Source organism: Tachypleus tridentatus, chromosome 7 (assembly GCF_004210375.1).
Source record: "Tachypleus tridentatus isolate NWPU-2018 chromosome 7, ASM421037v1, whole genome shotgun sequence".
In the NCBI taxonomy this organism is placed as follows: Eukaryota; Metazoa; Arthropoda; class Merostomata; order Xiphosura; family Limulidae; genus Tachypleus; species Tachypleus tridentatus.
Window position 1 is genome coordinate 13,849,398 of NC_134831.1, and position 15,974 is coordinate 13,865,371.

Genomic DNA, 15,974 nt, shown 5'->3' on the forward strand with positions numbered 1-15,974 from the left:
TAATTAATAACGGTCACTTTTTTAAAAATCATTCTTAACGTGATAATAACCTAAAGAGGGCAAACGTTCTTAATTGTTTTGTGTTTTTAAATAAAGGTTTCTAATACACACATCATGTTGATAAGCTCGTACGTAAATACGTATGTCTATGTTTTTGTGTTTTATTTAAATCTCTCTTATTTCGTTTATTTTGTACGTGTATCAGTTGTTTAAAAAATTACAACTTAGGATATCAAAGCGTTTCGAAAATGACGAGATTTAGGTTTATAATCACCGAATGCTTATTACGTATGTCATTGTGATTAAAATAAACATGTTGTCTATTCTTATAGCAGTCATGTATATTTGGAAAAATAACAAAATATATATTTTGACGTGTTTTTAAAGAACTAGTTACACTTACATATACCATTTTATAACTAAACAAAAAAAAACACTTTAAAAAGAAATAATTTTCTGCTGAATCAAAAGCCAATCAGTTTTTGCAGTTTTCTTCTTACAGGTAGATGGGACACGTGATATTTAAGTACAAAAGGAAGTTAAAAATTAATTGAATATAGTTATTGAATTTGCTGAAATAGATAATTACAAAAAGTCACATTGGAGTGGAGAACTTACAAACAAAATCACCAAGGTAAGACTTGTCAACAAATTTAATCAAAACTTTTCGAATCTACAAAAATTCTCTATCGTTGATCCATGTACGTTGGAGATGACACAATGAAAATTACTTCTTACGAACTGGAAAGCTAACAAGTTAAAAAATATAAAAATAAGTGATTTTATAAAAAAACATATGTAGAAACGAATTGTGTTTATACCATTTTTATTTTCCAGGGTGTTTTGAAATGACAAATTCAGAATGGCGCGAAGACGGTGTTCCACCTGATTTGGCCATGTACGAAATTATGCTAGGACAAGTAGTATTCCCTGTCAGACAGCTGCTCAGCATAGAAGATCGTTTTCTAGTTGATGGAAATAATCCTACAACCTTTCGTGGTTTACCGGCTATCCGATATAGCTACAGTATTTTTACCATGAATCCAGATAACAACGGGAACATAACAATTGATATTGATGCATTCTGGTCAGGTAAGGTACTCTGAAAACACAGACCCTTTGATTCACGCCCTGCCCTTACTAAACGAAGCGACATATCCATAAAATTATTTTCAATTTTAATCGCTCAGGTGATTTGATAATCCAAGTTTGACTGTGTGGGTATTTGGGTATTGATGTTGTTAAATACCCAGGAAGGTCAGGTACATTTGACCTCTTCCTCCCTCCCGAACGATTATAGCGTCTGTCTTTAGGGTTTTTTTTTTGTTTTTTTTTTAAAGCTTTGGGCCAGAGTAAAAGTATAACATCATACTCAGGTCCATTTCAGGGCTCAGTCCATGCATGGACGAACAAGAAGTTTTTTTTTTTTGCTTCATTTAATTTTTTTTCCATATATATATATTTTTTGTATTTTCATATATATATATATATATTTGTATTTTTCTCCTTTTTCTCGATTGAGAGAATGCTACTACTATTTGTAGTAGCACAAACACACACACAGAAAAGAAAGTAATAATAATTATTATTATTCAATACTTGAATAATAATTCAAAAAAAAAAGATTAAAAAAGAAAATAATAATTATAAAAATAAAAATAAACAAGGACTAAGTGTCTAGTGCATAGTGGCCAGCTTGTGTTACATTTCTTAAATATATGTTAAAAGGGGAGAGGTATTTAGGACCATTTACATCATGTACGTGATATCTGTCGAGATCACACATTAAGTCATTTTTGTGCCAATTCTTATTGAAATATTTTAGAGAATTATGCAAGAGTCTTTCAGCTATTGTATCTATGTTTGCATACTTGTGCATGAATGTGGTTGAGGTGCTACGTGGTACTTTATAATCCAAATGCGTAATAGTTAATTTTGTTTGAATTTTTTGTTGTTGATCAAACTTGTCATGCTGGTCTGATCACCCCTCCCACATTTTTGAGATGTATATTATTCACCCCGTTTCAAATTTTTAATAGCTTTGCCAGTTTGCACAGCAGAAGGTATTGCACCTTGATCACTTTGTGTAGTATTTCACATCATGAAGCAAAAAACATCTGAATGTAATGATAAATATTAATAAATGGACATTCAATAACATTTTAGCTGCCCTTCCAAGTGGCACAGCGGGAGGTCTGCGGATTAAAACTCTAGAATCTTCGTTTCGATACCCGTGATGGGCAGATTATAGATATTCCAACGTGTAAGTTTGCGCCTAACGACAAGAACCAAAAATAAATAAACAAACCAGGTGTTTAAATCACACATATTAGAAATATACGTATGGTATTTTATATACTTATGCACAGTTGAACAACAAACTAAGTATATTTAGTTTGTTTGTTTGTAAGTAAACATAAAGCTACAAAATAAACTACCTGTTCTCTGCCAACCAAAGACATACAGCTGTACCATTGGGGGGCAAATATGATTAAAGTTGAAAAATTCTAATTAAACAAGTATACAGTGTATTGCATGTCGTAGAGGCATAACTTAACAATAAACACTTTTTTAAAACTTCTTATTTATTACTATTGATTTAAGAAAAAACTAGTTATGGCTTTTTCTTAAAGGCTGTAATACTCAAGGAGAACAATTTGTATTAAAATTCTATAGTAAGTTACCAAAACTTGGACAGACATATATCTGTGGGTTGCTCGTTTCGAAGACTAAAAACAAAGTATATTTGATCCAAAAATGCCTTTTATAACACAAATACTTCAAACACAATTGTCCTCGCCCCCAAAATTGGCAGATCTGGCACGGCCTGATGGTTAGGGCACTCGCTTTGCCACCTGCAGGTTTGAATTTCCTTCACTGAAAATGTTCATGCTATCAGTCGTGAATGGGAGGGGGGGGCGTTACAATGTGACGGTCAATCTTACTATTTGTAGGTAAAAGACTAGCCCCAGAGTTGGCTGTGTGTTGTGTTGATTAGCTCCCTTCCCTATAATCTGTTACTGCTAAATTAGAAAATACTTTAAACGAAATTCGAAAAAAAAAAAAATATCGACAGGTACCGCTCAGGAATGTCAGAGATCCACATAAAAATAGCAGATAAATGTACACCAATAGTATAAATAAACAACACTCAAACAAAGTGGTAACAACACTCAAACAAAGTGTAAACAACACTCAAACAAAGTGGTAACAGCACTCAAACAAAGTGGTAACAACACTCAAACTAAGTGTAAACAACACTCAAACAGTGTGGTAACAACAATCAAACGAAGTGGTAACAACACTCAAACAAAGTGTAAACAACACTCAAACTAAGTGTAAACAACACTCCAACTAAGTGGTAACAACACTCAAACAAAGTGGTAACAACACTCTGACTATGTGGTAACAACACTCCAACTAAGTGGTAACAACACTCAAAGAAAGTGGTAACAACACTCTGACTATGTGGTAACAACACTCAAACAAAGTGGTAACAACACTCAAAGTGGTAACAACACTCAAACTAAGTGGTATCAACACTCAAACTAAGTGGTAACAACACTCAAACTCGGTGACCCAGAAACAAAAGCATGTGACATTTGGTGACGTAGAAACAAAAACATGTGACATTTAGTGACGTAGAAATAAAAACATGCGACATTCGGTGACCCAGAAACAAAAACATGTGACATTCGGTGACCCAGAAACAAAAACATGCGACATTCGGTGACGTAAAAACAAAAACATGTGACATTCGGTGACCCAGAAACAAAAACATGTGACATTTGGTGACGTAGAAACAAAAACATGCGACATTCGGTGACCCAGAAACAAAAACATGCGACATTCGGTGACGTAAAAACCAAAACATGTGACATTCGGTGACCCAGAAACAAAAACATGTGACATTTGGTGACGTAGAAACAAAAACATGTGACATTCGGTGACCCAGAAACAAAAACTCAAATAAATGCGCTCAGAAACAACATTAGAAACGACATTAAGCTACTAAAGTCACAAATATGGGATATCTTCTATAGAGAAAGAAACTCAAAAACAGATCGCAAAGATTTCTGGTCCCATAAAGAAAAGGTAAAAAGTTAAAGAAACAGCTATCGCTAGTTACCGTACACTTAAACATAATAATAAACTAGCATAGGAATAAACGGCAAGTACGCGCCCTTAAAGAACAACTCCATGAAACATTCAAAACACCAGATGACTCAAAGATGAACAACCACTTCATTAACATAGCAAATAGTTATATCACGACCAGTCGTAACATATATATATATATATATACACCACACTTCACCAAGGACACTTAACACAATAACACAACAACAGAAACGGAAGACGACTACATAACAAAACAATTTACCAGACCCATCACAGTAATAGAAGTAAAAGAAAACACAAAACTTTTGAAAACCAAAGCACCAGAATAAGACACAATTCAAGACATATTAACTCAAGGAAGGCTCTCTGTGGTTACTACAACATTCATATCTTTATACAAATGCAAGACTGTCTTACAGGTAGTAACATCAGCAACATTTGACTCAAAATTAAAATGGATATCAAACATTAATAGTATAAAAACCATAATTTGGAAAAGATCGAGTTACCTTACGTGTCTGATTGGCAACAAACAAGGAGATTCACCAGAAAACATGTTAAAAATTTACAGAACATACGTTAGACCAATCATAGAATATGCCTATATAACATGGATAAACGTATAAAAAGAACAGATCAACAAACATCAAATAAAAAACTGTATTTTAACGAAGGCATATAGAGACTCACGATCAACAAACTCAACATTTCTACATAACTCTTCAAACAGACAGACTGCTGGATAACTCGCTTCAATATTAGAAACAAAAATTAATAAAAATGAACTGATGAGAGTACATAATACATGATGAACCTCGCCATTCTAAACATCATAAAAAAGAAACTTACAGACTAAACAGTACTACGTTAACAGAATCCTAGACTCAAACGTCGCCCTATTTTTTTTTTTTAAAGTTTTTGTTTGTAAAAATAGGATTATGTGTGAGTTTATATAGTTATACAGCGAAACTGTATTGTGAACACTGCCTAATAGTGGGATCATACGTATGTGACGCTAGTGAAAACATACAAGTTACAACTACTCCATGAATAAGGCATGACACAAAGAGGGTCTGTTAATTTAAACTGCGGACGATGAACAAAATTTAATATACTGTGAGTAATGCAACAGCGCAACAAAGGTCAATACCTAGGATTCTAAGAATACAAACAAAATAAGAATTCCTGAGAGGGACGAAGAGGGCCAATGCTGAACTTGACTTTCTCTGGTACAAAACGTAAACCGAATCCCCATGATTAATTTCGGCAAACTTAGTATATTAGTAGATTTACCTTAAGTCGTCCAGTTAGAAAGGTTTCAAATAATTTTATGGTATAGTTAAACGGATTCACTCGGCGAAAGCAGAGCATGGTCCTTGGTTAGCGTGTCGAACTATAAAGCTAAGGTTCCGCAGGTCGCGTCCCATTACCGCTAAAAAAAATCAAAAAAATCGGACTCTGCACTTTTGGACCGTGAGTACGTTATAAAAGTGACCACCCAAATATCATTACTCGCTCTGACAAAAGTTAGCGATGGCTGTTATTAACTATCTACCTTATCTCTAGTCTTTCGTTTGAAACTTACGGACAGCTAGCGAAGACAACCTTTGGTAACTTTGCGTGAAATCCAACAAATAAAGAGACTCAGTGATAAGTGGTAACACCAAAAAAACAAAATACTTGAAACCTTCTTGACACAGTTCACAAGTTTAGCTTTCAGAATATAAATTACGAACATTATATTTGTCTCTGTAATTCTCACTGTTAACAGTTTTAATTCAATTTCTTTAGCCCAGGAAATAATAATGTAGCTTAAGTTAATGTAATCTTACATCTGGTTGGATTTTACTTGAGTTTGTATTTGAGTTATTAAAGGTACTTCTTAATCAAATAGAAAAAAGAGAAAAAATAAAAGTTAATGCAGCTTTTGAAATAAGTTAGTATATTAATATTACGAAGTTCCCTAACACAATGTTACATTTGCTAATGACACGTGTTTTAATTTTAACAGACCCAAGTGACAGTAATACTAACAACCATTATTTATTTCAGTTCTAAGATGTGTTTTTTATGTTTTGTATGTTAGACGGAAGTATGAATATGTCATCAAAAGAAAGCCAAGTTCCTTTAGGGTTTATCATCAATCGCAAAGTTATTGATTCAGACAACCCTAATGGCAAGGAGATGGTACACCATATAAACCTGTTTGTTTTCCTACATAGCGTTGTAAATAAAAGGATGCATTGGGTAAGGACAAAACAAATGTTTTCAATAATATAATGCAACAGAAAAAAATAAAAAAATAACACAAATGTCCGCTGCTGTTGTCTAAGAATTTTTTTCTCGTCTACGTGTTGTTTATTTTGTTTATTATTCTTATTAAGTTAGAACAATGAGATAAGCTGGGCATGGTCAAGTGGTTAGAGCACTCGACTCTCAGTCTGCAGGATCGCGGGTTCGAATCCCTATTTCCCTCACAAATATGCTTACCCTTTCAGCCGTAGGAACGTTATAATGTTACGGTCAATACCACTAATCGTTATGAAAAGAGTATCTCAGGAGGTGCCTTCTCTTCTTTCACTGCTAAATTAGGGATGGCTAGCGCATATAGCCCTTCTATAGCTTTGCGTAAAATTCTAATTAATTAAACAATGTATGAACTAACCTTTTAACGCCCTTTCGATTACTCGAAACGACTTGAAATATGTTCGTTGTTTTTGACTTGGATTTAAAAAAAATTACATATAATAATTTATAAGTCGAATTGAAAGGGAAAAGAAGACTTATGAAGAACTTAGGTCCAGATTAAAGAGTAAAACGTTGATTTTAATGATAAAGCAAAGAAATACACACACATATATTTAGACGTTTTAATAGGGCAAGCATTCAAACAAGCTTATTTAATCACAAACCAGATAGTCGGACATGTATAATAGGTCTGCCTGCACCCCCCCCCATGATCCTCTGAAACCAATTTTTTTTTAAAGTTTTTAGGATAATTTTGAAGATTAAATATGTTTCCGGTTGCGCTTTCATGGTATAAGGGGGTTTTCGGGCCCTTTTCAAAATGGCCGCCACCGAAAATCGTAAAATAACACAATATATATAAAATGATCATTTATTTGCATCCACTTGGCCTATAATATTTAACTTGTTGTTATTCACTTATGTATAAAGCACAAATTGGACCAAAATATGGAATTTTGAAATTTTGTGACATGGCAGAAATCCAAGATGGCGGCTAAATTTTGGTGCATTTTTGCAAAATCGCTCATAACTTTTGAACCAGTTAACGTATAAAGTTGATTTTGGTGTCTAACCATATGTTTTGCCACATAAGGAATTCAATAGAACCATAATTAGAATGATTCATCCAACCCTAGCCATATTAGCAACATATTAACTGTGCACAATGAGTGCAAAGTGATTCATGCCATTTTCTGAAAAACGCCCTATTATTCCACTCCATACTCAATGCTTCGTACATTTGATTTCCAACATTTTTTCTGAACTAGGTACATAACAAATGGCCTATTCTGCTATTTTATAAGGTAATATCGCTATTTTATATGGTATTAATATCACTGCATACAAAGAAAAACCAAGTAAGTATTAATAAAACTTTAATCAATGTAATCAAACTTTACATTGTTACAAGAATAACCATTTGAACATGGACAAACAAAAAACAATATCATGAAATCACACTGTTTCTTTATACTGGGCTTCACAAGCAAAGAGGTCTTGCCCACGTATGCGTGTTAGAAGTCTGTCATCATTGCGGCTTGTAGCAATATCAATAACAGCTTGACCGCCACCATACTCGAACGTTGACGTGGACTGCTGTTCCCAGTTTCCTGCAATCTTGACTTTGATACGCCCAACTTTGTTGCAGAATATACAGTCTTTCTTGAACAGAATGTGATCTCCTGTGTGAAGGATCTACGAGAAGGATTTGATGTGCCTTGCACAGAGTCTTGACGTACGGTGCTTTCTGATACACTGGTAGGATCGAGCAAGGGAAGCTGGTCCAGATGATTAATGAATTGCTGGTATCAATTTCTGTGATACCCATGGTGATCTTGGAGAATTTCTGGGATGAGGGAACATGCCGACTCTCTCCTTTCTGGTGAATCTTTTGGTAGCAACAATCGCCTGTTCCTTATGTTACAAATTTCATTGTACCTTCTTTGTGGATCTGAAAGGCTGGAAATCAAAGTCAGGTTTCCTGCATTTTTTTATGCCATCAGTATGTATAATACAAACTGGCAGGCGTGATTGTTTTTTAGCTGGATCATCACCAGAGTCAGTGCCACCACCACATGTTTTAGATTTTGCTTTGGGCATGATAATGCAGACAGATGTTAAAGTGTCTCTACAACTACAATATTAAATCACCGACACCGCTAGGAATAGGGAAAGCTCTAAGTCTGTGAGTCTTGTTAACCACCGTCGATTGGTAATTATGCCACCTATAACAAAGAAAGATATTTTAAAATGACATGTTACAATGCATTATTCGTCATGTTTATAGTGTTTTTACTATACATGTATATATTGCAACTTATATATCTTATTTGATTACTATGTTATTTTTATACGTTTTACTGATGTGTAGTATATGTGTGTGCCATATGTGACCAGAAATAAATATTTTTAACAAGTGTTTATTCAGTATAGACTTGTACAAAATATTTCTAAAAATTGCTGAATAAGGTCATTTGTTATGTACCTAGTTCAGAAAAAAATGTTGGAAATCAAATGTACGAAGCATTGAGTATAGAGTGGAATAATAGGGCGTTTTTCAGAAAATGGCATGAATCACTTTGCACTCATTGTGCACAGTTAATATGTTGCTAATATGGCTAGGGTTGGATGAATCATTCTAATTATGGTTCTATTGAATTCCTTATGTGGCAAAACATATGGTTAGACACCAAAATCAACTTTATACGTTAACTGGTTCAAAAGTTATGAGCGATTTTGCGAAAATGCACCAAACTTTGGCCGCCATCTTGGATTTCTGCCATGTCACAAAATTTCAAAATTCCATATTTTGGTCCAATTTGTGCTTTATACATAAGTGAATAACAACAATTTAAATATTATAGGCCAAGTGGATGCAAATAATAATCATTTTATATATATTGTGTAATTTACGATTTTCGGTGGCGGCCATTTTGAAAAGGGCCTGAAAACCCCCTTATACCATGAAAGCGCAATCGGAAACATATTTAATCTTCAAAAGTATCCTAAAAACTTTCAAAAAAAGTTGGTTTCAGAGGATCATGGGAAGGGGTACAGGCAGACCTATTATACATGTCCGACTAAGAAGACAGCTCACTGGTAGAATAAAAACAGTGTCATTTTAAATTGTGTTTAACCAATTCATTCACATCTTAATTCAATTTTCACGAGTGTGCGTATAATTATGTTTAGTGAGTTTCTCACGGGTACTTATATGATCATGTTTAATAGATTTTCATGTGTATGTATATAATAATTTTTGGTATGTATATATCACTTTTATTGGATTTCTCATGTGTATACATATAATTATGTCTTGTGGATTTTTCATGAGTATGTATATGATTATATTTATTTTTTGTTTTTTTCCTAGATATGTATATAATCACTTTTATTGGGTTTCTCACACGTATATAGTCAGGCTTAATGGTTTTCCTGGATATGTATATAATCATGTTTATTGGTTTTCTAATGCGTATGTATATAATCACCCTTTTCTGGGCTTATCTTTGGTATATATACATGGTCATGCTTAGTGTTTATTTTATTATTATAGGCGAGAGAAGGGGAGTACTGCTATGGAAGAAAACCAGTTTTTCCTTTTCCGGAGGTTAAGACGTTAACGGCTTTCAGTTACCATACAGAAATTACCTTACCTGACTTTGAAACTATACTCAATACTGACGTAAGCATGTCAGATTTTTAGAAGATTTGGAGTTGATTAACTAGATATGTGTTTTCTAAGTAAATCATGGCACAAATGCAGACTGTATTGAATATTTTGGCTTTTCATATCTTCATTGTCATAATAACGTATTTAATTTGAAAGTAGAGATGGGTAGCCATGTCAGCTTAACGACAATTACGAAGGCTTATACTGCCAACAGCCTGAGATGGATACCAGCTGTGAGAAGTGCACAGGAACTTATTGTGTAGCTTTGCGCTTAACAACAAAGCAACAAACAAGTCAGCATTATCTTAATTTCTTGGCCTGGCATAGCCTGGTGGCTAAAACACTCGACTCGTAATCCGAGGGTTGCGGGTTCGAATTCCCGTCACACCCCTTTCAGCCGTGGGGCGTTGTGATGTTACGGTCAATCCCACCATTCGTTGGTAAAAGAGTAGCCCAAGAGTTGGCGGTTGGTGGTCATGACTAGCTGCCTTCCCTCTAGTCTTACACTGTAAATTAGGGACAGATAATGCAAATTGCCTTCGTGTAGCTTTGCGTGAAATTCAAAACAAAAACAAACTTAATTTCTTAAAAGCTTGTATAAATATCTACTACTTATTATTTGAAGGCTATAATATAGAAAAATAATCCTCAAACTGGGAATGCATTCTAGGAGTGGTAAAGACAGCAGAAGTTTCACGACACAACAAGAGGGAATCTTTAATAGCTTCGGCACTTTAAATTTTTCTTAGGCAGGAATAGAGTAAATTAATTTATGGGACTTTCTGTTAGCTTAGATCGAGTGTAAAATTGGATTTTTATGACGCATCAGGATCTCTACCAGTCTATCCTCAAATTGAAGTTACTTTAGGCAGGATTAGGGTAAATGAAGCTATGAGATTTTGAACGTGATCAAATACACCAATCCAAAGGACTTGCCCCTTGAATCCCAAACTATAATTAGATCCCGAATTGGTCAAGAGATGATGGAGCTATAAAATAAAAGTTTGTACTTTAAAAAAACAACAAATCACAAAGTACTGAGAACCATTCTATAAGTCGCTATATGGCCCGGCATGGCCAAGCGTGTTAAGGCTTGCGACTCGTAATCTGAGGGTCGCGGGTTCGCATCCCCGTCGCGCCAAACATGCTTGCCCTTTCAGCCGTGGGGGTTATAATGTGACGGTTAATCCCACTATTCGTCGGTAAAAGAGTAGCCGTCGGCGGTGGGTGGTGATGACTAGCTGCCTTCCCTCTAGTCTTACACTGCTAAATTAGGGACGGCTAGCACATATAGCCCTCGAGTAGCTTTGTGCGAAATTCAAAAACAAACAAAACAAATGAGTCGCTATGCCGGGACTAAAACATATGACACCGCTCACTTCTATAACTGTGTTTATAAAGTAAAGGAAACCTTACTGGTTCATTCCCCTTGGCATGTCAAAATTTTCAGATAGCGTTATGTCTTTGATTGGTTCCTTTTAGTGAAAGGAACGCTCTTTTATCTGGTGTTGTAGGTCGTTTATTAAATCCTGTATGAAACTGTTCTAATCCAATAAACAGGCGCGCTTTTCTCAACAATTTGTTAGTTGTACATCACACAAAATTTACTTTGCTGTTTGCTTGTATGTATGTCTGTTTGAACCTGTTACAGTAGCATATTGAGTTTCTTAATTGAATGTGGGGTTTGAAATGCCACAAAAGGAATGTGACTAAAATGTTTGAGAAACACTGATTTGTATTATTGTTTTTAGAAGAAATATGCCCATAAATTTGTGCACTTACTCCTATGATATAGCCATTTAATCTATTTATTTAGTATTTAGGTGTAGTTCTCAAAACATTTTTGTGTATTCTAACAATTTAACGATGTTGTAAGCATTTTCGTATGACGATTTAATTAACTGTAAATTACATCAAAGCTTGCTGGAATTTAACTCCAACGTGTAAAGTGTTGATGAAACATTTTCTGAAAATGATTTGGGCGCAGAAATTCCGATTTGGCGTAAACTCGACTCTCTGAACTTATATTCTGCAGGGTTGGATGGATACGAGGAACCAAATTTTCCGGATAGATTACGATCCAGTAATCCAGTCTCAGCCTCAGTTGAAAACCCGTGACTTTTACAGCGACATCATTACTATTAATCAAGGTATTTGTTCGTTTATTGAGGAATTTAAATGAAGAATTTTTTCTAGTATCCAAATGCTAGAGTTTTTGGTTATTCTATTTTCCTTCGATGCAAATAACACACAATCAGTAGATGTTTCATCCTAGAATAAAAGATAAACGTCTATACAGACCTCTTCGTCTTTTATTTACTTTTTTTAAAATATTTATAAGTTAAATAAATAAATGGCGAATAAAAAATATCTTAAGTTACAATATTTCACATTTGCATGAAATTCATTGAATAGATTACATACAATAATACTACGTGATTATCGCTCTTTTAAAATAATAGTATTCTATCAGAATTAAGAGAGAACGCTTCACTAGACTGCAACATATCCTCACCAAATTGGACTTATGATGCAGAAAGTTGGGATTCGACAGCTGTAATGGATACAACAAGATAGGCTATTATGAGGTTTTGTGCTTAACAACAAACAGAATAAGTTTTTTTTTTTTTTATTTCGCGCAAAGCTGCACGAGGGCTATCTGCGCTAGCCGTCCCTAATTTAGCAGTGTAAAACTAGAGGAAAGGCAGCTAGTTATCACCATCTACTGCGAACTCTTGGACTACCCTTTTACTAACGAATAGTGGATTGATAGTCACATATAACACTCCTACGGCTGAAAGAGCCAGCATATTTGGTGTGACGAGGATTTGAACCTACGACCCTCAGATTACGAGTCGAGTGCCTTATCCATCTAGCCATACCAAGCCAGATAGTAAGAAAACTATATCGATTCTACGTCATTAATATTTAAAACAGGCCAAGCCTAACATGATATAATTAATTTAATTTTATAAAATTATATAGAATAAAAATATTTTTACTTGGAGGTTATTTATTTTTTTAGAACAAAGCCAAATTTGGCTATTCTCTGTGTCAACGTTGGCGAATCTAACCTAGGATTATAGCATTGTAAGTCCTCGGACCTACAGCTGCCCTACCGTTGGACTTCATATAGAGACCTATGTCTCGTGGTTTCACATTCTTATCTTATCTATGTCAGTCACATAGGGCAAGATGTGAGCGTTTTTTAAGTAAGATTTAAATCCACAATAACGAAACCTGTGGATTTATGTTTGTTTTGAATTACTAGCTGAGAAGACTACAGTCGCTACTTCTAGCATTCCCCGTCACACCAACCATACTCGCTCTTTTAGCCGTGGGGGCGTTATAATGTGACGCTAAATCCTACTATTCGTTGTTAAAAGAGTAGCCCAAGAGTTGGCGGTGGGTGATGATGACTAGCTGCCTTTCCTCTTGTCTTACACTGCTAAATTAGGGACGGCTAACGTAGATAGTCCTCATGTAGTTTGCGCGAAATAAAAAACAAACAAACAAACAAAACTTCTAGCATTGAAATCCTGTTGTAATTCAACACACCAGGTGGCATCATTACATTTATTATTTCGGTGACACATATAGATAAATACATAAATAACCATACCATTTCTTCATTATATTCTATTTGTTTGTAATTAAGCATAAAGCTACACAATGAGCTACCTGTGTTCTCTCTATTGCGTGTATCGAAACCATTTTCTAACGTTGGAAGTTCACAGACATACTGCTGTGCCACTGGGGAAGGGGTATCATGCATTTACCTACTACTTATATAGTGTCTATTTTTACCTAGTATATTTGCATGCAGCTTGACTATTTGGGTTGTTTTTTTATGGTACACTGCTGTAAGAGGCAATTTTGGAGTGGTCAGGCAATTATTACATTGTCATTTTTAAGGGGTGGGAGTCCTCGTGGCCCTGACTTCCAAAAAATGTTGTGAGATTGAATATTCAGCCAATTTAACTACAAATACTACATACACATAACGTGAGTATTGAAGTAAAAGAAGCAAGTTTTAATGAATAACTTATAGCTATACATGCCATGAAAAACTAGTCAGGTCACTTCCCACGGTATATACTATAAGTTTATATTCTCTTCATTTATGTTCGAGTTTGAAATGAATATGGCTTGGGTTTTATTATTTACATGTGATATAACGATATTTTTTCCCCCTTACATAGCAGTTACGATGTTATTTAGGTTTGGGTTCTATTTTAACAAACCGATATATCCTCTTACCTTTTATACCATTTACGAAGTTAGTGAAGTTTGGCTCTATTTTGTCAAACTATAATAAGATATTCTGTTCAATTACACATTGTCACTAAGTTAGTTGAGTTTGGGTTATAATGTAATATAAGATATTTCTTGGTGATTTTTTTCTTTTAGGTTCAGGAATTGCCTATCGACGATTACCTGATGAAACATGTAAGATTTTGAAAATTAGAAGCGAAGACTTTGACCCACAATTCATCATTGATCCCCGAAAAAAAACTTCGTATAACCCGACAGAATTCTTTGGAACCAGAAAAACAAATTTTATTGACATAGGCATGGTATGTATTTCAATTCACAGTTTATGATTTAAAGAGCACAGCAATATTAACAATATGTAGCGGAGTAACAGTGTACTATAGACACAAATCCTATATTTATAGGTATAAAGAGCATATAGTAAGAAAGGTGAAAACATTTTTCAAACTCACTTGATGTAATGAAACATAATTAATGTGTTTAAAAATATCTTGAGCTCGAATTTTATGGATTACAAGTAAAAAATACAAGGAAAAACCTTATAAATTGTACACATTGTGTTGTACTTATTACGAAAACCTGTGTATATAAACTTTATTTTTTCTCTAACACAAAGAAATGAAAATTGCATGGTTATATTTTCTTAGTTATTTAACTATTAAATGTAAAAATAGGAAAAATAATTATGGGCCAGCCGGTATATATTGCTATTTTTACGATCCTAAAACACATTATCCTGGTGAGTTGATTCGTGTTAACATTTGGACACAGAACAAAGTTTCGAATATGAAACTGGTTTTATTAGTTGAGTATTCAAGTAGGGAAGCGCATAACGCTAAGAGACATGTATGTTTAAGACACAGCGATTTTTAAGCATAATGAAACATTTAATGCGTATTAAATGTTTTTTCAAATCTGTCTTTTTTTGGTGCAAGTTTCGAATCATTGGTGGTTAATTAGACTGAGTATCTTCTTAGGTCCCGAAGAGGCCTGAGAAGACAACGAGGGGCAGTCAGAAACTTCTGCTTCTCTTCACCCTACTTCACAACCCCATTTGGTAGGGTTGTTGTTGTTTGTTATTAAGAACACAACTAAACAAAGGGCTATCTGTGTTCTGCTAACCACGAGTATCTAAACCCTGTTTCTTGCAGTATAAGTCCATAGACATACCAGTGTGCCAGTTGGTAGGGGCTATAACAAACGTATTGATGTACTTGGAACTGGTATGTTGATAAAGATTAAGTGATTTTTAATGCGACATGTTGCCTCGAGCCGTCCAGATAAGCAGCGAATTATGTTCCAATGTTAACCAGAAGATGATCCAAGAAAGTTGAAATATATTATTCTCTTCTTTATTTTAATAAAAGGTTTAATGCCATACCAGCGAATTATGTTCCAATGTTAACCTGAAGATAACCTAAGAAGGTCGAAACGTTGTCCTCTGTATTATTTGATAAACGTTTTAATGCCCATACTAGCCGTCTTGATATACATTTTAATGTGTCGACCACTTTGCTGCAAAGAAGATTTAGCGCTAAACAAGAGAAGACGAGAACAATAGTACAGAGATGATGCTTGTGGAGATGTTGTAGCTCTGGAGTTGAGGATGTCTTACAGTTCTGAATTCTGTCGATGTTTTGTGTATGATACAAATGCA

The 15,974-nt window shown here is 34.6% G+C and overlaps 1 protein-coding gene across 1 annotated transcript in view; it reads left to right on the forward strand.

Moving 5' to 3' along the window:
* Window positions 1–15,974, forward strand: part of LOC143255154 (uncharacterized) — a 30,243-nt gene that overhangs the window by 2,123 nt on the left and 12,146 nt on the right. The window contains exons 3-7 of the mRNA XM_076510393.1: window positions 838–1,092; window positions 6,209–6,369; window positions 9,926–10,054; window positions 12,078–12,192; window positions 14,453–14,619. Of these exons, the coding sequence (XP_076366508.1) occupies window positions 838–1,092; window positions 6,209–6,369; window positions 9,926–10,054; window positions 12,078–12,192; window positions 14,453–14,619 (827 nt within the window). The remainder of the gene's footprint in view (window positions 1–837; window positions 1,093–6,208; window positions 6,370–9,925; window positions 10,055–12,077; window positions 12,193–14,452; window positions 14,620–15,974) is intronic.